Source organism: Miniopterus natalensis, chromosome 10 (genome assembly GCF_054644295.1).
Source record: "Miniopterus natalensis isolate mMinNat1 chromosome 10, mMinNat1.hap1, whole genome shotgun sequence".
Classification (NCBI taxonomy): domain Eukaryota; kingdom Metazoa; phylum Chordata; class Mammalia; order Chiroptera; family Miniopteridae; genus Miniopterus; species Miniopterus natalensis.
In genome coordinates, this window is record NC_142090.1 from 9,616,846 (window position 1) to 9,644,648 (window position 27,803).

At 47.8% G+C, this 27,803-nt stretch overlaps 2 protein-coding genes and 1 pseudogene across 3 annotated transcripts in view; 2 read left to right on the plus strand and 1 right to left on the minus strand.

Moving 5' to 3' along the window:
* Positions 1-1,786, minus strand: part of IFT56 (intraflagellar transport 56) — a 34,528-nt gene extending 32,742 nt beyond the window's left edge. For both annotated transcript variants that reach the window (XM_016220343.2, XM_016220342.2), the window contains exons 1-2: positions 1,717-1,786; positions 1,056-1,193 (exon numbers count right to left, since the gene is read on the minus strand). In XM_016220343.2, the coding sequence (XP_016075829.2) occupies positions 1,056-1,193; positions 1,717-1,719 (141 nt within the window). In that variant the 5' untranslated portion in view covers positions 1,720-1,786. The remainder of the gene's footprint in view (positions 1-1,055; positions 1,194-1,716) is intronic.
* Positions 1,787-4,895: 3,109 nt separating this feature from the next.
* LOC107542911 (polymerase delta-interacting protein 2 pseudogene) lies at positions 4,896-7,300 on the plus strand (annotated as a pseudogene).
* Positions 7,301-14,909: 7,609 nt separating this feature from the next.
* The window catches only part of ZC3HAV1 (zinc finger CCCH-type containing, antiviral 1), a 38,166-nt gene continuing 25,272 nt past the window's right edge, over positions 14,910-27,803 (plus strand). The window contains exon 1 of the mRNA XM_087820991.1: positions 14,910-15,233. Within this exon, the coding sequence (XP_087677117.1) occupies positions 14,926-15,233 (308 nt within the window). The 5' untranslated portion in view covers positions 14,910-14,925. The remainder of the gene's footprint in view (positions 15,234-27,803) is intronic.

The window sequence follows — 27,803 nt, forward strand, 5'->3', positions numbered from 1 at the left end:
ATCGACCTAGGATCCAGGAGATCGCAGTTTGATTCCCAGTCAGGGCACATGCCCGGGTTGCGGGCTCAATCCCCAGTAGGGGGCGTGCAGTAGGCAGCCCATCAATGACTCTCCCATCATTGATGTTTCTCTCCCTCTCTCTCCCTCTTCCTTCCTCTCTGAAATTAATAAAGACATATTTTAAAAAATAAAAGAATAAGAAAATAAATGACCCTCCATATTTTTAGGTTGGATTCGCCATCAGTGGGACTAGGCATAATTAAAAGTGTTCCTCAAGCCCTTGCCAGATAGCTTAGTTGGTTACAGTGCAGTCCCAACATGCCAAAGTTTCAGGTTCAATTCCTGGTCCGGGTACATACAAGAATCAATCAGTGAGCCTTGGTCAGTGTGGCTCAGTTGGTTGAGCACAGTCTCATGCCAAAAGGTCACCTGTTCGATTCCCAGTCAGGGCACATGCTCAGGTTGTAGGTTCAATGGGAAGCAACTGATAGATGTATCTCTCACATCGATGATTCTTTTTCTTTTTTCTAAATCCTCACCCGAGGGTATTTTTTCCATTGTTTTTCAGAGAAAGTAGAAGGGGGGGAGAGAGAGAAAGAGAGAAACATTAACGTGAGAGAGACACATCGATTGGTTGCCTCCCGCATGAGCCTGGACCAGGGCCAGGGATCAAGTCTGCAACCGAGGTACGTGCCCTTGGTCAGAATCGAACCTGGGACCCTTCAGTCCAAGGGCCGATGCTCTCTAACCACTGAGCCAAACCAGCTAGGGGGGGTCACATCAATGTTTCTCTCTCTCTCCCCCTCCCACTTCCTCTCTCTCTAAAATCAATCAATAAAAAAAATTTTAAAGTGTCCCTCAAGAAATGCCTAGATTTTTAGTTCATCTCTCATCAAATGTATAAACTTGGAAACTGGAATCTGTGCCTGACTAGATTTACATAAAGGTCCAGAACGCACCCACCTGTCCAACAGCAGAGCAACCAGCATTCTCCCAAGCATTCATCCACCTTTATGGTATTTCTCTCCTAAGAAGCAACCTTCTTTGGACATTACCTCCAACAGGGTAATAGCTCCAGTGAAATCTCTCTGTGAAAGGAGCTCCTCTAGTTTTGGCATCTTCCTGCCTTTCTTCTTTCTCTTGTCCATGTGCAGCAGGTCCCCTCCTACAGCAGGTTTGGCCCTTGAAAGCATCTGTGAGAGAAACAACAGAGACAAGCTGTATGACCCAATTATGATGGTCAGTTTTAAACACAGTGACAGCTCCAGGATTTCCAAGTCAAATCCTCCACAACCAACCCCAGGGAAGCCTATGAAACTCTTTTGGTAACAAGTATCAACAAAAGGGCCATCTCCCCCTACGGCACTGAACCAAACAGCTATTCCCAACTTCTTTATCTTTCCCAATTAGAGTGAGGCAAGAAGAGATGCTTTCGTGCAGCTTCGGTCATCTCAGCCTTCCTTCCCTTGGTCTGCTCTCCATGCCACGCGCAGCTCGGGGGGGGGGGGGGGGGGGGGGGGGTGCCGGGAGCAGGAGGCAAGACAGCAGCGAGGTATTTACAGCTGCATCCCTGTCCCAGGTGGGGACACCGGCAACGCAGGGAGATCATCCTCCGCCGACATTCCTAGACTTTTCCCAACGGTGTGCTGGGCACCTCGAATCTCCAGCCCCAGGATATATACTCAAAGTCCTCCCTCACTGTTCAGAGCCACTAACCATATTGGCTTCGGTCCTGTGAGTCCGCCCTGCAAACAGACAGCAAAGGCCAGGCCGGCGCTTCTCCGCTTCCACCGCTCGCTGTCTCCACGGCAACCCCGCGGGGGCGGGGCGGGGCTGGCCCGTCAGGAGAAGCGCTCCCCGGAGAACCGGTGCGCTGGGTTTCTTGGTTCCGCCGTGCTTCCGCCGCTGCAGGAGTGGGAGTTTCTCTTGAGAGTATCCTGGTGTTTTTTATGGTTTTCTTTTCTTTTTTTTTTCATTGAATTTATTCGCGTGACGCTGGTTAACAAAATTATACAGGTTGCAGGTGCACAATGATCTGTACACTGTATTGTGTTCACCACAAGTCAAGTCTCCTTCCATCACCATCTATCCCCCCTAAACCCTCCTCCACCGCCCAGCATTACAACACTGTTGCCCTCGTCCAAGAGCTGTTGCTTTTTTTTCTTTTTTTACTCAATCCTTTAACTCCTCCTTGCTCCCCGCCCCCAGCGGTCAGCCTGCTCTCCGTCTAGTACTCTGCCTCTATTTTGCTTGTTAGTGCACTCTGTTCATTAGAGCGTCGTTTTGTGCTGAGAGCGAGAGTTTGCACCTCTATGAGTTTAGGAAAAAAGCAAATAAGAACCGCATTGTGTTTCCAACGCAAGCTTCCTGGGGAAGTAATTTCAGGGACCACTTCCGGTCTTGACCCGTTCGGGCTCCATAGCAACCGCGGGCGCCGCCTGGCACGTGATCCGATCTGGGGCGGGCGCCGGAAGGTTAGAAAAAAAGCGTTTCTGCTGGAACGGAGGAAGCTGAGCTCCGGAGGCGGGAGTTGGTCACAAAACAGTTTCAGCCCCGCGGAGGCGGCCCAGGGGCTGAGCCGCCAGCCCGAGAACCAGGCGGTCAGGCTGCATTCCGGGGCGGGGCCCGCGCCGGTGCGCGCTCGATCTCCAGCAGGGGGCGCGCAGGAGGCGGCCGGTCACTGACTCATCATCGATGTTTCTCTCTCTCTCCCTCTCCCTGAAATCAATAAAAACATTTTTTAAAAGTACCGTTTCTTGCTTCCATGCCTGCGCCCTCGCACCGTCAGGCGCTGCACTAAATATGGGTTGGCTGGAGGCCCTCCCTGCCTCCCGAGCCCGCTCCCTCGGCCGCGAGGCTCCTCTGACAGCACCGGCTCTGCAGGGTTGGCTGGAGGCACCTTCCGCGCACAGCTAGCTCAGCCCTCAGGATGAACAGACTGAGCGGGGACATCTGGAGAAGGGCAGTAATCCTCCCGCAGGCAGAGGTGGCTGGGGCGCGGCTGAGCTGCGCTGCATTCCGCTCTGATAACCGGCCCTGTGCAGATGCAAGTGCACCCCAAGCTCGCAGGAGGCAGGTCTGATCTCTCAGGTTCTGTTTGCACCCCCTCCAGCTCCAGCCCCTGCCTGCCCGGCCCCAGCCCCGGCCCCACAGTCACTTGGAGAGTCAATGACTACATAGTAGCTTCATGCACTGAAATACGCTTTTGTGTACACAACATACATCAAAATACAGAGACACACAGGCGGGCAATGCACAGGCTTCCCAGATGTACAGACTCACCAGCACTGCACTCCTCCCTCCTCTCCCCCCAGCCTCTGGCAGCTACTGATCTATTTTCTCTCTGTGGATTAGCCTATTCTGGACATGCCATATAAATGAAATAATATAAAGAGATGTTCACATACCGTAGTCTAAATATTGATAAACTTTTAGCAAACTGTTAAAGAATAAAGTGTGTTATCCTCTGTCCTTGACGCCTGTACCATCATGAAGGTCAGGCTCCAGTTTGGAATTCTCAGGCTTCTCGGAATTCTGTGCCGAAGGTGACAACTTGGGGAGAGCAGCCCAGCGCTCAGCCCAGTCCCTTCTCTTCTCAGCCCCAACCCCATCCTGAATTAGGAGGGGATTTGTGCATGGGTGTGGCCACAGATGCAAGTCCTAGTCTCCCCCTCGCCTGTGAGCTGTCATCCCCTGACAGACCCAAAAGGACAGGCCCAAGGAAGAGACCCACTCCAGGGTGGAAACAGGCAGGGAATTCAGAGTCCTCGGCACCAAAGCGATAGTGAGGAGGGTTGCAAGAACGCGGGCAAGAAAAAATTCTGAGATGTCCTAAATTAAAATTACAGCAGCCGGAGAGTGAGAAAAAGAAACGAAACCAAACCTTTAACCTGTTAATAGCTGTGGACCAGCTCTCACAGAAAGACTGCTCACGTTCCTGCATACCTGTTGGAATTTAGGATTAATTTCCAGGTGGCTATTTCTGAGATTATCCCAAAGAGACAATATCCAGGCGCCTTAAAACCCTAGGAGTTACCGCTTCTTATTTACACATGAATTTTCCAATCTGCCCCCTACAACTCCCGTCCCTTTGTCTAATAGCTAATATCCTTTCAGACAGGCTTACTCTTGCTCTCCCCTACTTGCTGCATAAAAATGCTTGCAAAACTACAGGACAATGGACATATGTTCTTTCTTTCTTTCTTTTGTTTTTTCTTTCTTTCTTTCTAATATGTCTTTATTGATTTCAGAGAGGAAGGGAGAGAGAGAGAGAAACATCAATGATGAGAGTCATTGATCAGCTGCCTCCTGCACGCCCCCGACTGGGAATCGAGCCTGCAACCCGGGCATGTGCCCTGACCGGGAATCGAACTACAATCTCCTGGATCCTAGGTCAATGCTTAACTGCTGAGCCATGCACCGTGGCGCAAAAAAAAAAAAAAAAAAGAATACTTTAAAAACCAAATTTTGTTCCACCGCCTCTTAGTGAGGTTTATGGGCTCATAGGAGAGGACCCCATTTTTGACAGTTCTAAGCAAGAGCAAGAATGAGTCCAAGATTAAACATTTGAAAATATAGTCCTTAAAGAAAGACGTTTTTCCATTATTTTAAAATAAGTTATATACATGTATTTTAAAATATGTTTTTATTGATTTCAGAGAGAGGAAAGGAGAGGGAGAGAGAGAGAAACATCAATGATGAGAGAGAAGCTCTCATTGATCGGCTGCCTTCTGCACGCCCCCTACTGGGGATGGAGCCTGCCGCCTGGGCATGTGCCCTGACGGGGAATTGAACTTCGACCTCCTGGTTTACTAGTTGATGCTCAACCACAAAGCCATGCTGGCCCGGCCCAAGTTCTTCTTTATGGCCAAATTTTTCAGAGATGAGCTAAAGACATGAAAAAAGTAATTTTAATTTATACCAGTTAAAATTAACTAGATTTGTCTATGTGAAGATACTGAGAAAAGCTTCTGATTGCTAATGTAATTATCTATTTGGTGGAAAGATAATTGGAAAAATCAGAAAGCAATGTAAGCATGATAAAGTCTAAACAGGAAAAATACCAGGCATTACGATCTATGAGCCCTGAGGGGAGGAACTCCCTGTATCGGCCAGCGGCTGAGATGTAGGCTCCTGGGGAGGCCTGGTTCGGTTCATGCCCTAGTCCCCTAGCCTCTAGCAAGAGCCGGACAAAAGTAACATAGAGTTGTGTACTTTAGAGTCAGTAAGACCCGGATTAGTATCCTGCCTCCTCCCCCAGCTCTCCCATGCTCCCTACCCTTGTGACCTCGAGTAGGTTACTTAACCTCTCCAAGTTTTTGTTTTCTGAGGTAAGAAAACCCACCTTACTGATATGCTTAAGGCTCATCTGAGGTCATTTACAAGTGAGAGTCAGTATAATAATATCGTGGGTAAGTGTGTAGCCCCTGGAGACGGACTGCCTGGGTTCAGTTCTTGACTCAATCGCTTGCTTTAGCTGTGCGACCTGGGCAAGTCACTTTACTTCTTTGGGCCTCCATTTTCTCACCTGATAATGATAATAAAAGTACCTACCTCTTAGGTTTATTGGTTATGAAAGTGTAGGGGAGGAAAAATTCTTCTTCTACCCAAATTCTTCTGGCAGGTGTAACAACAAATTACATGAGACAGATTAACAGGAGAACATAACCAAATTTATTACATTTGTAATAAATGTAAGGAACTGGGACCTGAGGACAAATCAGGCAGTTAAGGCTTATACACTGTCTTGAACTGCAGAGAAAGGGGGGTTGTGGTTTGGGACTTTAAAGGGGAGGAAGGCGCCCTGGACTAGTAGCTCAGTAGGTTAGAGCATTGTCTGGATGCGCCAGGGGTGCAGGTTCAGTCTCTGGTCAGGGCACATAACAAGTGAGCGTATGGATGAGCAGAGCAAGTCAATGTTTTTCTCTCTCTCTCTCCTTCTCTCTCTCTCTCTCTCTCTCTCTCTCTCTCTCTCTCGGGTCGATAAAAAAAAATTGTTTTTAATTAAATACAATAAGGGGGAGGAAAGCAATTCGCATGGACATGGAAAAGCAAATGTTTGGTAGCCAAATGTTTGTTGGGCCATTTCAGCCCAACAATTGGACTTTGATCAAACCGTCTTTGCAAGGTTCCTCCCTGTCTGTTACACTTAGTTCATATTAAACTGTGCTTATCTGTGATGGTATCTCCCTTCCTGGAGCAGGTCCTCTATATCAGTTCTTTTAGGCAGTTAGGGGGAAGGTCAAAGCTTCTTCCTGAGTCTTTTGTTTCTTAAAAATAACCAGCTTAGCTCTGTGCGGCAGGCAGAGCTGGGGCCTTCCTACCAGCGGCGAGCACCACACAGAGGCACCGCTCATCTGGAAACCGACCAGAAGGCAAAGTTTTGGAGGCAGTTGGTGTGTTTGAGGTGCCAAAACAGAATGGAAAATATGACACTGGGCAGCTTTTCCTTCACAGTGTTTTTGGCTACCGAGGTGTCGTCCTATTTCCCTGGCAGGCCAGACTCTATGACCCGGACGTGGCTTCTGCAGCTCCAGAAAAAGCAGAGCATCCCACTGGCCATGGCTCTAAGGAGGTAAAAGGCAAAACTCACACTATCAGGTGCTGATTGATGTCCAAGACTGTCTATATATATCTCAGAGATCTCAGACAGAAGCTGTGACTTTCTTGGCTAACCATGATGACAGCCGGGCGCTCTATGCCATCCCAGGACTGGACTATGTCAACCATGAAGACATCCTTCCCTACACCTCCACAGATCAGGTTCCCATTCAGCACGAGCCCTTTGAAAGATTTCTTCCCTACGACCAGACAAAAGCACCCCCTTTTGTGGCTCGGGAGACACCATGGGCCTGGCAAGAGAAAAATCACCCCTGGCTAGAGCTCTCCGATGCCCACTGGGAAACAACCAAGAACATCTGTGTCACTGTCATCCCCTTCTACATGGGCATGAGGGAAGCCCAGAATTCCCACGTCTACTGGTGGCACTACTGTATCCGCTTGGAGAACCTTGACAGTGACGTGGTACAGCTCCAGGAGCGACACTGGAGGATATTCAGTCTATCTGGCACCTTGGAGACAGTGTGAGGCCGAGGGGTGACGGGCAGGGAACAGTGTTATCCAGGAGCAGCCTGCATTCCAGTACAGCAGCCGCGTCTCCCTGCAAGCTTCCAGCGGGCATATGGGGGGTACGTTCCTCTTCCAGAGGCCTGATGGCTCCCACTTTGATATCTGGATCCCTCCCTTCTCCTTGGAAAGCAATAAAAATGAGAAGACACCACCCTCAGGCCTTCACTGGTAGGCCAGCTGAGGCCCTGAGTGGCCAGGCTGGGTCCCTGAAGAACAGCTCTCAGCCCACAATTGCTGCAGAACTCTTGGGCCACAGTGGGTCTCTTAATTGTTTGCACCATTTGAATGTGGGGTTCTTTTTTTGGTGGGTGGGCTCTAATGATTTTCTCCAGAAGACCCACATAGCACTCCTCCAAGGCTGGCCTCCCCTGTAAGCCCTGCCTACGCTGTGTTCCAGTAAAGAAAGAAAAATAACCAGCTTAAATAACAGATATCTCACCCAAAAAAGTATATTTGGGGGTGGCAAAATTCTGCTCCCTTCAAAAGTTAAATGAATTAGCCCTGGTCAGTGCGGCTCTGTTGGTTGGGTGTCATCTCATGCCGGTTTGATTCTCCGTAGGGGACATGCTGGGGTTGTGGACTCAATGCCTCGTGGGGACTGTGCAGGAGGCAGCCGATTGATGATTGATGTTCTGCTCTAACATTGACGTTTCTCTCTCTCTCCCTCTCCCTTCCTCTCTAAAAAGCAATCAAAATATTTTTTAAAAAGTTAAATGAATTATATACAGAAAGCATTTAGAATAGTGCTGAGCACACTGCCAATGCTGTACGTGCTTCAATTTTTTAAAGAGATTTAATTTGATGGCCATAAAATTTACTATTTTAAAGTGTACACGTGAGTGGTTTTTAGTATATTCACAAGATTGTCCAGCGTCATTATCTAATTTTAGAACATCATTACTCCCAAAGGAAACTTGGGCTCATTATTGGTAACTCCCCATTTCCCCTAACTCCAAGCCCCTGGCAACCATGAATCTACTTTCTGTCTCTATGGATTTGCCTATTGTGAACATTTCATATAAATGGAATCATATAGGCCGGCCGGCCGGCGTGGCTCAGTGGATTGAGCGTGGTCCCATGCACTAAAAGGTCACCAGTTCAATTCCCAGTCAGGGCTCATGCCTAGGTTGCTAGCTGTAGGGGACGTGCAGGAGGCAGCCCATCAATGACTCTCTCTCATCAATGTTTCTCTCTCTCTCTCTCTCTCTCCCTTCTTCTCTTTCTAAAATCAATAAAAAAATATTAAGAAGAAAAAAGATAAATGGAATCATATAATATTCAACAATATATGTTTGGCTTCTTTCACTTAGCATAATGTTTTCAAGACTCATCCACGTTATAGCATGTACCAATGCCTCATTTCTTTTTATGGATGAATAATATTCTGTTGTATCGATATGCCACATTTTGTTTAATTCTTCATATTTTTAAAGCACTTAATACATAGTTGAGGAATAGAGCAAAGAAATAAAATGGAGTCACTATGGTCAAGCAGCTAAATTATTAAAATAAAGTAGCCTGAGGCATGAGAAAACGATTCTTTTCTTATTTTCACTGATTCTGGGAACTTGAACTTCTGAACTTTCCAGCCCTTCGTTAATGCCTGGATGCACATCAGATGGCTGTGAATCAACGCCTGGACATACTTCGGGTTTTCAGATGACGGTCTGAATGACCTCAAGAAGGAATTGTTCCATTGTCCAGACAACAGACATCTGAAGATCACCATGTTGGGCCAATCCAGAGGCTAAGAATGCAGGACTGAGTCTTCTCAAGAAGCTACTTGTTTTTTTATTAATCCTCACATGAGGATATTTTTTCCATTGCTTTTCAGAGAGAGAGGAAGGGTGGGGAGGGAGAGAGAAACATTGATGTGAGAGAGACACATCGACTGGTTGCCTCCTGCACGTGCCCCCACCCGGGGTGGGGAGTGAACCCGCAACCCAGCTGTGCCTTTGGGAATTAAACCCATGACCCTTTGGTGCACAGGCTGACACTCTAACCACTGAGCCGCAGCAGTCAGGGCTCAAGAAGGCACTTTCTAACTGTAAGAAGCCTCAGCTTTTCCTTCTCCTTTGGAACACTTCTAGATTTTACCTAGCTATGTTCTAGCTTGCAAACTCTAAGGCCTTTAAATACATCTTTGTCATTTATTTCTAGCCAAAGCCTCCTGGCTCTTTTTGAGTACATTTGACATAGTAAATGTTCAGGGCCTGATGGCCTTGTCAGCCTCTGACCCAGTGCCTTGGGGCTCAGGGGACAGTCTCGATCTTATCCCATCCATCCCAGGTGGAATAGTACTCAAGGAAGAAGCCCAAGCCTTGAAAGGCCACCCAGCTGCAGCCTGCTGCTGGGCCTCTCTTTGCCTGCCAAGCCCAGTCCTGCCTTGACCTTCCATAACTCTGGTCTCAGAGATCCCACATTCCCGATGATCCCCCTCCGGCCACACACAACCTGGTAACCTGTTGTAATTCCTACTCATCTGCTCTCTCCCCTTAACGCACCCTTTCCTTCCTCCTCTGGACTGGGTTCCTTACCCAATTTCCTTAAACACTCCACATTAGTGTTTGGACACAATGTATTAATTACCCATTGCTGCCTAACATACCACAAAACTTCATAGCTTAAAGCAGTCATTATTCTTATCTCCCAGAGTTTCTGCTGAGCCGCTTAGCTGGGTGGTTCTGGGTCAGAGTCTCTCCTAAGGTTGAAGTCAAGCTGTCAGCTGGGGCTATAATCACCTGACGCCTTGGCTAGAGCTGAAGGATCCAATTCCAAATGGCTCATCCACATGCCAGGGAAATTAGTGTTGGGTATTGGCAGGCGCTCCTTGTGACCTGCCACATGGACCTCTCCATGGGGCTGTTTGAATGTCCGCACAATATAACAGCTGGCTTCCCCAGTGATGAGAGAGCAAACAAGATGCAAGTCGCAGTGCTTTTTATGACCTAGTCTTGGAACTCACATGGTTGCTTTTGTAATATCTTACTGATTACACAGATCAGTCCTCCTCAGCGTGGGAGGGGACTACATGAGGGTGCAAATATCAGGTGGGACACACCGGGAGCTCTCTCACTACTGCATCAGGCCATCTCATCACAAAGTCAGCCGCACCTCGAGATAACTACTTGCTCGTTGCTTCCGCTTTCAGACAACTGTTATGAGAAGAACGTTTGCAGCCTGAAGTTCCTCATTTTTTTTTTTTTTAATCCTTACCTAAGGATATATTTTCCATTGTTTTTCAGAGAGTGGAAGGGGGAGAGACAGAGAGATAGAAACATCAATGTGAGAGACACAATGATTGGTTGCTTTCTGCTCACTCACTGACTGGGGCCCAGGGATCAAGCCTGCAACCGAGGTACGTGCCCTTGGCCGAAATCGAACCCGGGACCCTTCAGTCTGCTGGCCAATGCTCTAACCACTGAGCCAAACCCGGCTAGGGCTGAAGTTCATTTTAACTTCATGAAACAAAGTCTGTAAACTTATCCTCAAAGAGGGAAATGATCCTTTTCACCCTAAAGTTAACCCCTCTGCGACACCAACAGCTTCCTCCCTTTGCAGTTCAGTTCTTCTGAGGGAGCCTAGCTGCCAGGCAGTTTCAATCTAGGGAAAACCCCTATCTGTTCCCTATCTTGGTTCTGCTCTGTCTGGCTGACTCATGCCTCCCTGGACTCCCTATCTCCTGGAGAACACCTGTTTACCATGGACTTTGGACATTACATATGACTCAACTCTGACGCTTTGTTTGTGTACTTCTAATTTCTATGACTTAGCATAGCTGACTCGCCGCTGCCTGGTGTAAGTTTCAATCCCCTTTTTTTTTTAAATCCTCACTTGAGGACATTTTTTCCATTGGTTTTCAGAATGTAGGGGAGTGGGCTCAAGAACTTGGGATCTGCTGGTCCTGTCACACACCTCACCACCCAGAAGCTGCTGGATAGATAAGCACTGGAATGGCCGGCTAGAGTAGCAGCTGAAGCTCCAGCATGGAGGTGATATGCCCCAATGATGACGTTCCTCCAGGACATCATAATATATGCCTTTAATCAGACTGCTTAGGACGGAGCTGTGTTCCTAAAAGAAAGAACACATGGGTCTGGAAACAAGGGGTGGAAGCATGAGTGGCCCCCGTGAGCATTATTCCAGTGATCTATTGGGCCTCTCTGTCACCACAACTCTGGGCTCTGTGGGGTTAGGGGTCTTGGTCCTCACAGGGGGTACATTCTTGGCTTGGGTAACAGCAAAGATTCCATTGGATAACACATTATGGCTGCAACCAAGCACTTGGGCTTCTTAACGGTCAGAGACGAACAAGTAAGACAAGGAATTGCCACCTTATCAGATGTAATTGACCTGGAGGAGGTAGGGTCACTGTTGGACAGTGCGGGCAGGGAGGTGACCTATGTGTGGACTCCAGTGACCAATCTGAGTGTGGGTTGGTCTTCTTCTGTCCAACTGTGACTGTGAATGGACAAGGGCAACAACCTTAGTCTGAGAAGGTGCTTAGACCACTTAGAAATGAGGATTTGGGGAACCCACCCAGGTAAGCCACTGAGAGCAGCTGAGGGTGAGGGGAGTTAGAATGGACAGTGCTGGAGGTACATCATGAGGCCCAGGCAAGGCCTTGCAACCAGTTGCCCTGGGGGCTATAGTTAACTCCATTAACTCCCCTCTGCTAAATTTTCCTTCGGGAAGAGCTGTCCATCAGAGCCCTGAAGATGCTCCCTGCCCTGGCCAGCACGCTCAGTGGTTAGAGCGTTGGCCTGCAGGCCCAGAGGTTTCCAGTTTGATTCCCAGTTAAGGGCAGGTACCTTGGTTGCAGGTCAAATCCCGGCCCCCAGTGGGGCTACGTTCGGGAGGTAACCAATCCATGGGTCTCCGTCACATTGATGTTTCTCTCTCTCTCCTCCCCAGCTCCCTTTCACTGAGAATCAGTGGGGAAAAATATTCCTCTGGTGAGGATTTTTAAAAAAAAAAGGTGTTCCCTGAATCCAGACAGAGAAATGGATACGGGTGGGGCAAAAGGTGGACTGTAGCAGTTACAATGAGTCACTCAGATCCCCCTCGAGCTAGGAATTGTTGTCCAAATCAAGGAGTGTGTTTAGGCAACAGCCTCCAGTTTAACCAGCTTAAGTTCCTTCAGGATCAGCCCCAGCGTCTGGACTAAAGTCACGTATTTCTCCAGTGACTCCTTCCCGGTGACTGAGCAAGGCAGTGGCCCCAGGCTAGACTCCCTGCTCCCAACCAGCTGGCGGACCTGAGAGATTTGCAGGGCAGTCTGACAGCTCCCACGGAGCGATCCAGCTTCTTCCCTTAACTTTTTCTCGTGTTCCACTCCTGTGTCTGCTCCCTGGAGAACCCACCCTGTGAGAGCACAAATTTCAAAATTTCCCCAAATGGGCTGCCTTTCCCCATCTCACAATCGCTTAAATGGTTTTTCATGGCTTCAAATTGAGGGGTGTTTGTCTCTCTATTCCCAACCTCTCTAGCCAAACTGTACTCCTCAAAAGTCTTCTATTACCAATTACAGCATTTAACTTGTTAATAAACAAAACTCAACCTAGTAATATTGAAGATCTAAGTGGCTTTATTAAGCGATTCATGAATCTGGCAAGATCCCATCTAGCAACTACAAGGGCCTCCAAGGGGTTAGGTACAAAATGGAAGGTTTTTATAGGCAGAGGGATATAGCAGGCGAGTTATTAGCAAAAGAAATGATTATTTTTAGGCCAGTACGACATCTTTTTTGGGAGGGGGAAGGGCAAGGCTTTTATCATGCAAATTGCCTTCTTCCTGGGGGTGGGAAGACGGAGAGGGCCCACCCACGTAACAGATTTTACCTTACAGATTTTTACCAAATTCTGGTCAATTAAGACTATGTTTCTGGGAAAGGGTGAAAATGCAATTAAGTCAGTTCTTAAATCTAGGTTTGGCATCTTGGGGCTTTTAGCACACGTTGACCCCATTTGGAGTCTGGAAAGACTTTTTAACAAACCACTTCCTCCCTTACGTTTGAATGTTTGTTTCATATCTTACCAAACACAAGCTCCTTGAGGGCAGGGACTGTTTCTTAAACTTCTGCACTTTCAGAGTGACTTGACTAACGTAAGGGCTACCCCCACGCAAGATACTACGTTGAATTTAATTGATTTGGTCATGAAAGCCCTTTCCTGGGAACCCGTCGGACCACAGTCGTTATGGCCAAGTGGATCAAAGGCAACTGCAGAATAGCTGGAGGGAACAGAAAGTCAGATGATGCTGTGTGGACTCCTCCTTTGGCTGGTTTTCATACCGAAGAACTCTCCTCCTGGGAGGCACAGTTCATCTACCACGAATTACTCAACTGAGAATCCACGTTGACCATTTCGTGGAATCTCTAACTTGACAACTGAATTCTATCATTCTAAAAAAAGGTTCATTTCCCATCTGATCAGTGACTTATTTATAAATTTCACTTGCGAGTGTTGGGGGGGGGGGCAGGAACCTTCTCCCCTCCGGACTTGGGTCCAGGGCTCAGGGGGCCTGCAATTTAACTGACAATATAGGTGAATGGGAGGAAAGACGAGACTTATTTACACCTGGGTAAGGGTGGGGAGCTCCCAGTAATGAAAACGTCCTGGAATAGCCAGAAGATTGTATCTCACAATTTAACAAAAGGGTTTTTTTTGGTGTTTTTTTTTTAGGGCTTCAATGAGAGAGTATGGAAGGTCCTCCTTGGCTTTTTGATGCTAATGGAAATGGGCTGTCTGTCTCCACCAGGCAACTGAATCAGCAGCCAGCTCTCACAGAGGAGAGCTAATGGCAGCTGTGCTTTCAGGAGGCTCTGCCTTCGTCAGAGAGAGAATTTCAGATGAAGTTTCTTATGCATCAAACGTTCTCACTTGCCATAATCTCTATACTACCTCCGTAGGTCCCCAACAGGGGGAAAGGCCCGGTCCAGGTACCTAAAGAGAGAAACCTTTCTGGGATCCGGCCCCTCGTGACTGCTCGGTGCCGAGCATCCAGCGACGGCGGGCCGGCCGGGAAAGGTCAGCTGGAGGCTCCTTCCAGAAGCTCAGAGAGGGCAAAAGACAAGGCAGCGAGCGGGATGACGGCTGCTTTTAGGGCGGGCGCGGGAGCCAGCGCGCCCCGGCCCCGGCCAGGCGGCCAGGCTTGGGGGGACCCTCGGGGGCAGCACTCGGGCTGCAGCTGGATGGCGGTGGGTGCAGGCTCAAGTGCCCCCCTCGAACACAGAGCGAAGGTCACACAGTTTCCCGCGCAGAGCCGCTGAGCAGATTGGTCACCCCCGGGGCAGGGCGCCCGGCCCGGGGGCAGCGCGCTCGCCGGGGAGGGTGGGGTGGCGAGGGCTCCAGAGGCGGCTCCCAAACTCGCGTCACTCGCCACCGCGGTCGGCTGGCTTATAAAAGCTGCATCAGCGCCCCCAGATAACTCTTGGGCTCCTCTTTCCCCGGAAGGAGACCTCACCCTCGCCGAGCCTAGAACCCAGCCCGAGCCGCTCGCCTTCTTTCCATCCGGTGGCCGTCGCGGGTGACTTGAAGTCCGGTACAGGGACCGGCTCGGTGGGGTTTCCCCTCTGGACCTGCAGCCGAGCTGGAAACCGAAACCGCTAACGGCGACGGAAAGGCGCGCGCTCGCGAAACCCCCGCGCGCCCCGCCCGCGCCCTGCGCCCTGCGCCCTGCGCGCCGCGCCCCGCCCGCCTCCGCCTCCGCCCCCCGGGGCGACCGTAAGTTTCGATTCCTCCTGCAGCCGAGCGCAGCCGAGCCGCGCCGCGCGCCCGGCCAGGCCCGCGCAGCGCCATGGCGGACCCGGAGGTGTGCAGCTTCATCACCAAAGTCCTGTGCGCCCACGGCGGCCGCATGACCCTGGACGCGCTGCTCGACGAGATCGCGCTCTCCGAGGCGCAGCTCTGCGAGGTGCTCCAGGCGGCCGGGCCCAACCGCTTCGTGTTGCTGGAGACCGGCGGCAGGACCGGGGTCACCCGCTCCGTCGTGGCCACTACCGGGGCCCGCGTCTGCCGTCGCAAGTTCTGCCCGAAAGGCTGCGAAAACCTGCACCTCTGCAAGCTCAACCTGCTGGGCCGGTGCCACTATTCGCAGTCGGAACGGTGAGTGCGCCGCGCGCGAGGGGCGGCTCCCCGGGACCCCGGCTGCGAGGACCGTCGGGGCTGCGGTCCGCGAGGGGCGCGCCCTCAGGGGACCGCGCGCCCACGGCCTCTGCCTCCAGCCCCTCACTTCTCAGCCGAGACCCCTTCCTCCAGCGCCTCCAGCCTTTTCCTCGAATCTGGCTAACGTGATGTTGCCTTGGGGAGGGGGGGAGAGCACCCCTAAGCCCCCGCCCCCACAGGTTAAGAATAAGGTACTTCGAGACCCGCCGGGGCCCAGAGAATTTGGAGGCAGGTCCGGAGACGCAGGTGGACGAGCCTCCACTTCCTGGGATCCCGAGTCTCGAACTCTCCGCCAAACCCGTCTCCGGGCGCGTTCCCCGCGCGCGCACCGCGCCGCGCCTCCGGTCCCCGGCCTCGTGGCCCCTTTTCTGGTCACCTGCGGCTTGTCCGCGCCGTGCGCGAGCAGAACGGTCCTATGCCAGGTCCCCGAGGATGCGTTCCCTCTTCCGGGCGGCCTCTCCTCGGTGGCGGGAGCCCCCGGGGACACTTGGAAACAGTGTGGCTTAGCTCTCAGGCAGCCCTTTCTGGGTTCCCGCTGGTCCCTCGCTGCGCCCTGCGTAGCGCTGGGCCCCGAGGAAGGGCTGCGCTTATTGCCCTGCCGGCCAGGTCTGTCTCCCCCTCCCCGCGAGAGCGCACGCCTTTGGGTTCATCTGTCACATCCATCCTGTCGCAAAGATGGCTCCCCTGGGGCCTTCGCTGCCACCTGCCCTAGGTCCGCCGTCTGCCCGCGTCGCAGGAGCACCTGCCCCGCCGCCGGAGTCCAGCGCCCCGCCCCGCAGGCAGCGTTTCCGACACTCGTCCCCCCGCCGCCTTCGTCTTTCAGGACACCCAGGACCACTCCCGAGGGAGACACTTGAGGTTACTCCCCTCCGGGAACACGTGTAGTAAAATATACAAAAGACATATTTAAATTGGTGAAGGTAGATGCTAACGTTTTTGTGTTTGTTTTTTTTTTAATTTGTTTAGGGTGAAACTAAAAAAAAAAAAAAAATCTTAAAAGTGCATGTGCTTTGTTATTTAAAAAATATTTACCGAGTACGTTGGGAGGCAGCAATTTGAAAGGATTCCGGGCTTTTGGGGAAGTTAAGCGTGTGGAGGGAGACGGCGAGACGGCTGAGGCCGGAGGGGCGGGCGCGGGGAAATCGGGGAGGGGGGGGTGCCCTGGAAGGGAAGGAACCTTCTAGCGCCCACCGAGGGCCGGAGTGCGAAGGCTTTGTTATCTCGTTTTCTGTTCAGTTATGAAAATTTGTTTTTCAACAACCAGTGTTGGCTTTCAGCCTAGTTAAGTTTTAAATACATATGCTGTTTTTTTAATTTTTCACTAGGGATATTTAAAAAATAACATCCAAGTAGCAAAAGGCGAAGGCTGAGCCCCACGCGCACACGTGGTTTTGCTGCAACAGTTTTCGGATTACGGATAGTTTTGTTTCATTTGTTCCCCTGCCCCACCCCTGCCCCCAACTCCACAATGTGGTATTTTAAACCAGAAAGTTAATTTGCTTCAAAAATACTTGAGTATCTCGCAAGGAGCTATTTTTCCCCCCCAACCTTTTTCATCTCATGACACACATAAACTAATTACTAAAATTCTGTGGCACACCCAAAAATTTTAGGTTTTTTGCCAATTTGACAAAAAAGTAGTATACTTTTGATTCATTGACACTAGGTGGCTATTGTGGATGTTTTACAGATCCATTATGTTTAGGAACTTTGTTTCAGTTTCTTATATACAAACTTTAGAAGCTATTAGTTTTTTGCTGTATGAATTTTAGAAACTTTAGTTTTTTTGTTTTTTGAATTTTATTTTATTTTGCCTGGTTGAAAACATCAAAACCATTTTAAGCTCATAAGTTGGGTTGTTAATCTTTACTTTTCTGTATTTTAAAAGAATATATACAATACAGGGTTCATTTGATCAATGAGACGTTTGGATGGATCCTTTGGAGAATTGTCTACTTTTTTTTTTTTTTTTCAGTGAAGTGATAAATTCTTATTTTTTATTTTATTGGTCTTGTCATTTTTTTTTAGCTTTTATTTTCTTTACGTCACTTTTGAGTCTGAGAATTACAAATTTTTAATTGATGAATGTACACTGTGTCGTCGCGATAAGGACTCAGGGAAGAATTAAAAAATTTTTTTTTTGCCTCAGAGCCTAGAAAATGTTTTTCCCCCAAGTATGTTTTTAAAAATATTTTCCCTAGCAACTTATAAAGTCTTATCTTCTAAAACTGAAAGGGTGGGACTCTAAGGACTTGCTTTTTGGATTACAGCTTAATGGGATCTGTTGACCAGTTGGTACCCACGCCGAGGTTGCTGTTCAGTTTGGTAAACTGATGTTTGAGGACAGTTTGCACTGCTGGGTTTATAAAATTGCCTCTGTAGAGCTGTCCTACATAAATGGGATCTCTCCTGTTCTGCAGTTCCCGCTTTTCCCTTACATTGCTGTTAGCCGTACATTTTAGTCAACAACAGGGCTTGCTTTATTGTGGGGTAATTACTTGTTTTGGTGCATCAGTTTGGATATTTCTCTTGGCTTTGCTGAAATATATGCTCGCTGGTGGAGCTCTAATCCCAGTTCTGACACAAACCATAACTACGGTTCGTTGAACAAATAACTGTGTGCCAAGCCCTCTGATAAGCACTTGGGAGATGGTATCCAGGTTAGTCTTTACCATGATTCTCGAGGTGGGTATTGTAAGCCCCATCTGAATGTGAGGAAACTCAGGCCTAGAGCAGTTCAGAAATTTACAGAAGGCGCAGAGCGGATAATTGGCAGAGTTAGTCTTGAGCCTGGAGCTGCATAACTTCTTACCTAGCTCCTTGTGTGGTCAGATCTGTGCGTGGAGTGGGACCTTTCATTAACTCAGGTTCTTTTTTGGGAAGCGTGATTTCTGTTTGAGGCCTGTTGTCTGTCTGTCTTCAACCAGCTTTGTGGTTTCTGCTAATGTGGCCGTTTCCTCTGTGCTCTTTCCTGTTCATGTGCCTGTCCCCTCATGTTTCTTGAACTTTTGGGGTGGGGGTAGGTAAATGGGGAGAGAGTTAGGTAACCGTTTCATAAACTGAAACCAAAGTGCAAAGAAAATAGAACAAGCACCGGAGTATACATAGCCTGAGTATATAACAAATTTATATAAAAGAAAATACAGTATAATAAGCTCATAATTCACCTTCCAGAATAAATAAATGTCTCCATTTTTCATTTCTGCTTCTTTTAAAATAAAGTAAAAGCCAGCCCTAGCCGATTTGGCTCGGTGGTTAGAGCATCGGCCAGTGGACTGAAGAGTCCGGGGTTCAATTCTGGCCAAGGTCACGTGCCTCGGGTGCAGGCTCGATCCCAGGCCCTGCTCAGGGCCTGTGCAGGAGGCAACCAATTGATGTGTCTCCCATTGATATTTCTCTCTCTCTCTCCCACTCTTTCTGAAAAATCAATGGAAAAAATAAATAAAGTAAAAGCCATAATAGGCCTAAGGTTATTATTTTCTCACTTCTCGTCACCTTCTCTTCTAAGAAGCAGCCTCAATCACGATTTTGGTGTGTATTCCCCTTCTATAATTTTATAATTTCCTCACTGAAATATTTACATCCATATACAAGATGTAGTGTTGTTTTATGTGTTTTAGAATTTTACTCAATGTTCTGTTTTGGAGATCTAATTCATGTCGTCACAGGAGTCTAGCCCATTAATTTTAACAGCTGTGTAGTATTTCGTCATCTGATATATACCACAGTTCAGTATCTGTTCCTCCAATAATGAGCATTTGGAATATTTCCAATTTTTTGCTACAACAAACCATGCTGCCAGGAGCCGTGGTGCTCGTGGCAAGAGCTTCTCGGGGCATATCATCAGGAAATGAAGTTGCTGGGTCAGACAGCTGCACAGCTTCAGCTTTTCCAGATTCTAACAAGGTGCAAAACGGCCCTTCTCGGGAGAATTATCTCCATCCGTTGAGGTTTTGGCTTCCTGGCAGTTGTCGACAGTTTGGCTCACATAGACGCACACAAATTAAAAATAAATAAGTAAATGAAGGTGGTCAAACCAATTTATACTTTCATGTTTGAGAGTCATAGTTTCCCACATTTTATGGCCAACTAGCACTTGGTATTATCAGACTTTGATTTATACTAATCTGAAGGAGACAAAATGGTATCTTTGTTTTTAATGGTATCTTTTGTTTCAATTTTAAAAGAACTTTCTCCTTAAAGTTTTATTATGTGATATTTAAGTCTTATGAAAATATATAAAGCATACACTAAATAGCTGTGTACCCACAAATCAGCTTCAGAAATAGAATATTACACAATTAAACCCCCTTGTATTATCTTCTTGGATTATCTCCCCCCTTGTAGAGGTGATCACTAGGGATAAACACTTTATTTCCTCCAGCTTCCCTGAGAGTATGATTGACTAATAAGCATTGTATATACTTAAGGTATACATTGTGATATTTTGATAAATACATTGTGAAATTATTCCCTCAACCAAGCAAATTAAACTATCCATCACCTCATCTATTTCCCGCTCCCCCCTTTTTGATGGTAAGAACACTTAAGATCAATTCTCTCAGCAAGTTTTAAGTGTACATTTTTATTAACTGTAGTCACCATGCTGTACCTTAGATCTTTAGAACTTACTTATAACTGAAAGTGGTTGTACCCTTTGACCACAGCCCTCCCCAAATCCCTGGCAATTCTCTCTTTTTCTACGGGTTTGGCTTTTTATTTATTTTTTAAAAAGATATCTTTATTGATTTCAGAGAGAGGGAGAGAGAGAGAGAAACATCAATGATGAGAGAGTCATTGATCGGCTGCCTCCTGCACGCCCCCAACTGGGGATCGAGCCCGCAACCCGGGCATGTGCCCTGACTGGAAATCGAACCTCGATCTCCTGGATCCTAGGTCAGTGCTCAATTGCTGAGCCATGTCTGGCCGGCTGGGTTCTTACTTTTTTTTTTTTTAATATCTTTATGATTTCAGAGAGAGGAAGGGAGAGCGAGCGAGTGAGCGAGAGAGAAACATCTATGAGAAAGTCATCATTGGACACCCCCAGCTGGGGATCAAGCCTGCATGTGCCTTGACCAGGAATCGAACTGTGATCTCCTGGATCCTAGGTCGATGCTCAACCGCTGAGCCACTCCCGGCCAGGCGGGTTTTTACTTTTTGAAGAGTCCATGAGGCCAAGGAATGCCCCACCATGTTCTCGACCGGGCTCTGGGTTCCTGGGACCCTGGAGTCCTAGAATTCCCAAGCCTACTTCCACAGCCTGTGTGGGCTTCTTCCCCTGGTCTTCATACACGTCGAAGGAATTTGACTGGCATGTCCATCGCCTCTGCGTGGTGGCACAGAGCCTGGGCTGGGAAAAGAAGTGATGGGCTAGGGCTGGGAGCCTGGACTGAGCTTGCTTCATTCTGCTCTGTCCTATTAGAGAGCTCTGAGGTCTGAGAAGTCTAAATTCCCACCTGGCCTTCCAGGTCTCATTATATGTTTGTCAAGCTAGGAAGATAGAACATGTTGTATTGAACCATTTCTTAGCTTGACTAATTCGTTTTAAGTACTTAGATACTTGGTGCGTGGACCTCTCTTTTATCTTGCCCCAGCCCCCCAGATTTTAGGAGAGGGGCTGCTCTAGTTCATTCGGATGTATAGGTTTCTTTTGTAGGAATGTACACAATTTACATGATCAGTTTCCACATTATTAAAATATAGATCGTTTTCAATTTCTTGCTATAACAAACTGTGATGCGTTGAACATTTTGATATGTCTTTCCTTGTGTACATGTGCGAGAGTTCCCTAGGTATCTAGTAGTGAAATTCCCATACTTAAGTTTTATGCAATAATACCACATTGTTTCCAGCTGTGTACAAGTTTTATCCCAGCAGAAGACTCTGAGAGTTCCCTTGTTCAGTTGATATCATCAGCCTTTAAAATTTATTGCAATACAAGGGATGTGCAATGTACCTCGTGGTGGTTTTAGTTCTTTATATATTCTGGTTCTGTAGCTCTTTTAAGTCAGAGTGCTTGTTTTTCAAGTTTTTCTTAACTTGGCGTCTAATTCCTAGTAGCTGCTTATTTGCATTTTGCTTTTTTTGGTCATCTTAGCGCTCTGTTTAGTTTTTGTCCGTAACAGCCTTTATGTTTTAATTTCTTACCATTGTAAAGTGTATACAGTTCAATGCAATAGGACATTCATGATGTTGTGCAACGCTCTCCACGGTCTAGTTCAGGAACATTTTCATCTCCCCAGAAAGGAGCCCATGCCCATCAGCAGTCACCCCTCTCCCCTGCCCACAGTAACCTCTGACCTGTGGTCTGCCTGCAGACTTGCCTATTCTGAAGGTTTCCTTTCAATGGAATCTTACAAGATCTGTTGTATTTTGTCTGGCCTCTTTCACTTAGCACAGTGTTTTCAAGGTTTGCCTTTCACCTTTGCATGCCATTTGTCATTCGTGTGGGTGTATTTGCCCAGGTTTCGTTTTCCTGTAAGTTCCTTCTGTTGCTAAATGTGCTCAGCCCTTGAGTCATGTCGTCAGGCGGATGGCCTTGGAGACATGCTGTTTTCTGGGACATAATGGCACAAAGAGGTGTGTACCCCGTAAGAAACGTTTGGAAAATTTTGTTCTTTTTTGATTCAATTCGCATTTATTTTAATTTGATCGAATTTGACTGTCAGCCCTGGGCGGTGTCGCTCAGTGATTAGAGCGACGGCCCATGTACGGAACTGGACCCCTGTCACTAGAGGAAATTTTGATCCTGTATACTCCTATTATGTATATATTTACTTAATACAATGTATATAACTCTTTAATTTTCTACCTTTAAAGAAACTTTAAAATCAACCTTGTTGAGGTATGACTTACATACAATAAAATGTACCCACTTAAAGTTACAGTTGAAGAGTCTTGACAAATGGATACACCCGTGTACCCGCCATAATCAAGATAAAGAATATTTCAGTCAGTCCTGAAAGTTCTCTCGTGCCTCTTCTAAATTAACCAGTTAATTGCCTCCACCCCTCTCAACTCAGGCAATGATTTTTTTTTTTTTTTTACTCTTTTAGGTAGAAAATAAAGAGTTACAGCATTTCCCCCCACACTCTGATGGATCAATCTTGGGAGCAGTTCTGTTAGAACATGCTGTATTTCTGAATCAGTGGGGGGAACTTAACTGAAATGCAGATCCCCAAGTCACATCAAAACTTCTGGTTCAGAAGGAGTTGGTTAGTTTTGACCGTCCCCCTAAGGATTCCTTTGCAGAGAGGCTCAGGAACCACACTTTCAGGAATGAAATGTGGGGAGCACCTCCAGGCAGAGTGCCAAAGCAAGGTTTTATGTGGCTTTATTGCTTGGGGCAGGGAATAAAAGAGAAGTGGGTTCTCTGGGACAGAGCAAAGACAAAGAACTGTGTTCTCCAAGGTTAGGGTGACATACTCACTGCGTATCTGGAATAGAATCACAAGAGATAACAGGAAACCGTGGACGCTGTGTCGCAAACAGTAGACTATTCTAGAAGCTTCTGCCCCTTTCTCGCGGAAGGAATCCTCAAACACTGCTAAGCACTTACTGTTTCTCTCTAGTTTATTTTACTGTTCTTAACTTCCTAGGGGATTTATGCTGGAAGTTTCGCCCGGGGAGAAGGGGCCTGTGGGAGGAGAGGAGCCTTGTATGACCTACTTCTTATCTAGTCATCAAGATTTTGGCAATACTGTCGGGGCCGCCTCTTTACTCTGGTCACCGGCTGCGTGTTTTCTCTGTCCTGATACCGGTAGCACCCGACTCTTGCTGCTCATGGAATCACTTGCAAAATCTTTAAAACATACTGAGGCCTGGCTCCCACTCCCTAGACATTCTGATTTAATGGATACGAGGTATGACTTGGGCATTGGGATTTTGTTTTTTACACTTTATTGTTGAAAATATTAGGGATTTCTTTTTAATCTTCACCTGAGGATATGTCTACTGATTTTAGAGAGAGGAAGGGAGAGAGACAGACAGACGACAGTGCGAGAGAGAAACGTGGGTCTCTTGCCTCCCATAGGCACCCCAACTGGGGATCGAACCCGAAACCTAGGTATGTGCCCTGACCAGGGATCGAACCTGCAGCCTTGGCGTATCAGGCCGACGCGCTAACCATCTGAACTCAACCTGACCAGGGCTAGGTTTTTTCATGGACGACATTTTATTCCTCCGACCGGTATTCTCTAGATTTTATCTTTCACACATCCTGTTTCCTTTTTCACCAGGCTTATACCATGGTGAGCTATTTCCTGTTTTCTGTGTAAATTAACTACCTCTTTGTTTTTTATCAACCCCCCTACCAGGTGTTGGGAAGCCTAGAGGCTGAGGGAGAGTAGGGAAGGGGTATTTGGATACAAATTACTGTCAAAAAGCAAGACTTGCCCGGCCAGGTGTGGCTCAGCGGTTGAGCATCGACCTAGGATCCAGGAGATCACAATTCGGTTCCTGGTCAGGGCACATGCCCGGGGTGCGGGCTTGATCCCCAGAAGGGGGTGTGCAGGAGGCAGCCGATCAATGACTCTCTCATCATTGATGTTTCTTGTCTCTTCCTTCCTCTCTCTGAAAGCAATAAAGACGTTTAAAAAACGAAAACAAGACCCTCCCTTGGGTTACCGTCCCCCCCCCACTATCTTTCCTCCGCAGGTTGGAGTGTGGAGCCCAGAGCCCCCCACTGTGTTTACTGCTGCGAAGTGCAGCAGCTCAGAGGTGGCCACTGGTTCAGGAACCTCACTCAGAATCTAATCTGACCACATCCCGCCCTCCTCTCAAACTAAATGAGTCTCTGAGGGTGTGTGTGGCCCAGGCTTGGGGATTTCCAAACACTCCGGTCAACGTAAGAAACGTTTAAACCTGTAGAGAACCTTTATGAGTTTTATTTGAGCCAAACTAACCACTATTGCCAGAAAGCAAAACCTCAACGGATTGAGAAAATGCTCCAGAGAATGGCAGTTTTGCACCTTACTTTCAATCAAAGGGGGAGGCGTAAGGAGGTGACGTGAAATCTGGGACTGGATAAAAAATAAAAGGAATGGACACATGCTTATTTTACATAGGTGGGCATAGGATGGTCAGCAGTTTACAATGAATGTAATAACAACGAGGGGACTTGTGGTCTCTGCTGTCCTGGGTGGTTGTGCTTAGAGGGGTTGGGGGGGGACTTCTTTGATATTCCAAAGATGTATTATCAGGTACTTTATCAAAGGTGCAAAAAAAAAGACCCCAGACCTACTTAGTTAAGGTCAAGATTGAAAAATACTGGCCTAGGATATGACTACCCACAGTTAACTTTTAGCTAGAAAGTTTTAATTTCAGACTGTCCTATGTGACTACTTTAGGCCTCTGAGTTTGTTGGCCACCACGAGCTCATCAGGTGCAGTATGTGGCCCCTTTTGACACCACTCCGCAGGCTGGGCCTCATCTGAGGTGGGGGAAGATGCTGCCAAGGTTCAATTACATTTTGTTCTGTGGCTGGAAGAGCTGAGCGAGAAGGTCATTTGTGTTTAAGCTTTAGGCCTGAGATTCCTGAAAGAGACAGTTCTGCCTCTTTCAAGGCCACCTTTGCTGTTTTCAAAAGCGATCTTTTATCCCAACACCCGGTGTTTGAAGTTTATCTGCTCCAAGTGCAGGCCGCGTCCTGGAGACGCTTGTTCTCCCCCCGCCCAATTCCTAATGGTTGGTAGGCGGGCTCTTGACTGTGCCAGAGGTGCGGACCCTGTTGTCCATGGTTGGAGAAGGTGACCTTGAATCTAGTACTTACAGACCAGCAGCCTTAGCGTCATCAAGGAGCTCGTTAGAAATGCAAATTCCCAGACCTACTGATCAGAAACTCTGGAGGTGAGGCCCAGCAGTCTGTTCTAACAAATCCTCTAGGTGATTTTGATGTGGATGAAAGTCTGAGATTCACCCAGTACGTCTGGGATGGGGCCTGAGAATGTGCATTTCTGACAACCTCCCAGGTGATGCGCGTCCAGGGACCTCACGGGCTTAGAAAACCCCAAAGAAGCCCAGGGAAAGTTTCACGCTATTTCTTGGCTTAGGCCTCCTAGCCAGTTTGAGGGACCTGGCGCTGGGACGAAAGTGATCAGAAGTGGAAAGGAAACTTCTGCCACCTTACACCCGAACATGGAGGCGTCAGCCCCTGACCGTGACCGCGATCACGTCCGGTGCTGCTGAGCATGTGTGCTCAGCGCCGATCACAGAAAATGGTTTCTGTCTTGTCTTGTGCCCCTTCATATGGTTTACATGCGTCTCTCTCCTTGGACTCTGCTCTCAGTTTCCCACTTAGTACAGTGGCTTAAACAACCCAGAATGGTTTTTTTTCTTTTTAATTTGGAAAAGTTTCAGGTGTCTGTTTTTGTTTTTTCCAGATTAGGTTTTTGTTTGTGTTTTCAGATCTGGGTTTAATGATCAGATCTTTCTTTTATTTGAGTCACCTTTGAAGTCTCATTTGACGCAGCCTCAGTTTCCCAAAGTAAATAGTAAACTGTCACCTCATAGGATTATCGTGAAGACTAAATTAAATAACAGATGCAGAGTTCCTGTCAGTTAGGAAATATGTGATAAATGTTAATTTCTGTACCTCTGGTCTTACTCCCAAATAAGTGAGCACAAACCGCCCCCCCCCCCCATGGCTGATCAATATGCTGAAATTAGGGCAAAGATAAAGCCTCTGAGAAGCTGGGAGAAGTCTAGGGAATGTGGGAAAACAAGCAGGGCTTCCCAGGGAGGGGAGTAGCCTAGAATCTAGAGGAGCGGCCAGTTTGCCTGAGGATGGAGAAGGGGAATGAGAAGTGAAACTGGGCCCCCAGGCGGGCAGCCTCAGGGACCCAGCCGGTGGGCTCTTCCTCAGGCATGAGTGTCTTGGGTGGGCTTGGAAAAGCCGGGGCACTCAAGGCTTCTAGGCAGAGGGCCCCCCGTTAGGCTTCCTGGCTGCCTTTAGTATTTAGAGGAAATACTGACTTAGTATTTAGAGGTGCCCACGCCTCAGCTAGGACATGACAGACACATGGGTGTGACCAAAGCTGCATCTCTCTGGGACCTGGGGGGGCCTGGGTCTTCTCTCACCCTCTTTAGGCGATGGGAGAGGCCATAGTCTTGTCTCTGTGTTCAGGATGTCTGGATTGGAGCTAAAGGGAAAGCGGAGATTCTTAATTCCCTCTGATTAACACCTGTCAGATATCTCAAGGCAGAGGGCAGGACCCGTCTCGCTAGCGGTGGGGGGTTTCAATGAGGTCACTTTCAGCTCCCAGGTCCAGAGGGTCCTTAAGGGCAGTGGCCAATGGCAAGAGAATCCTTCTGCGGTGATGATGCTCCACACATCTGGTAAAGCCGCGATGGAGGGGCCTTCCTGCTGTAGTTTCTCTGCAGATCCCCCTCCCGTAGGCCTTGGGGGAGTGATAAGCTGGAGTCTTAGCCCTGCTGCTGAGGGCTCTGGGTAGGGGTGGGGTTGCTGGGAAGCAGTTATCTAAAACCCCAGAACCCAAAAGCAAGCAGAGAGCTGAGGTCATCTTTATCAAGGAGTGCCAGGAATACACCGAAAGCCAGGGCCACCTGGTGGAGAGAGCCCGGAGGGGGCCCGGCTGGGATAGAGGCTGTGGCCAGGGCCTGACCGGCTGCCCTTGACTTCTCCAAGGAGCAAGTGCGTGGGAGGGCTGCTGGGTGCGGCTGGTGACCCTGTGATTTTTCCCTTGAGGCTCCACAGCTAGAGCTTAAGGCAGTTCCAGAGGGTTTCAGAAATGCCTTGCAGGCTGACAGCTGCATAAGAATCAGTGACTTTTACCTTAGATGTCTACATGTAAAAACAAAGGGTCAAGCCCGGCCGGGCGTGGCTCAGCTGTTGAGCGTTGACCTAGGATCCAGGAGATCGAGGTTCGATTCCCGGTCAGGGCACATGCCCCGGTTGAGAGCTCGATCCCCAATGACTCTCTGATCATGGGTGTTTTTATCTCTCTTTCCCTCTCCTTTCCTCTCTCTGAAATCAATAAAGATATATATTAAAAAAAATTTAAAAACACACACAAATGGTCAATTTCAGTAAGATAATTTTGCAAGGTCATTTGCATTTCTGTTTACTAGTCACAGTTGAACTAAAGGAATAGTGGCAACAGATAAATGTGTTTAATATTTGGAAAATGAAAGAACTATTAAAGATTTTTAATTCTCAAGAAGGAAACTAGAGCAAGACTTAAATAAATGGAGAGGTTTATTTAAGTGCAAATGAAAATATGTCTATTATATACTTAGTGAAGAAGTAGTAGAGTCACAAACCTCAATGTTAATGTGCTTGTAGGGAAATAATCACACTCACATACTCCCACTGTACTTTGAATAGCAAAGATCTAAATCTCTGCCATTTAGTATGGTAGCCACTAAGTCATGTGTCTATTCAAATTTAAAGTAATTAAAATAAAGGAAAGTAGAAAATTCAGTTTCTAAGTCTCACAAGCTGTTTTAAGCGCTCAGTAGCCATATAGGGCTCAGATGAGAGAGCAATTCCAT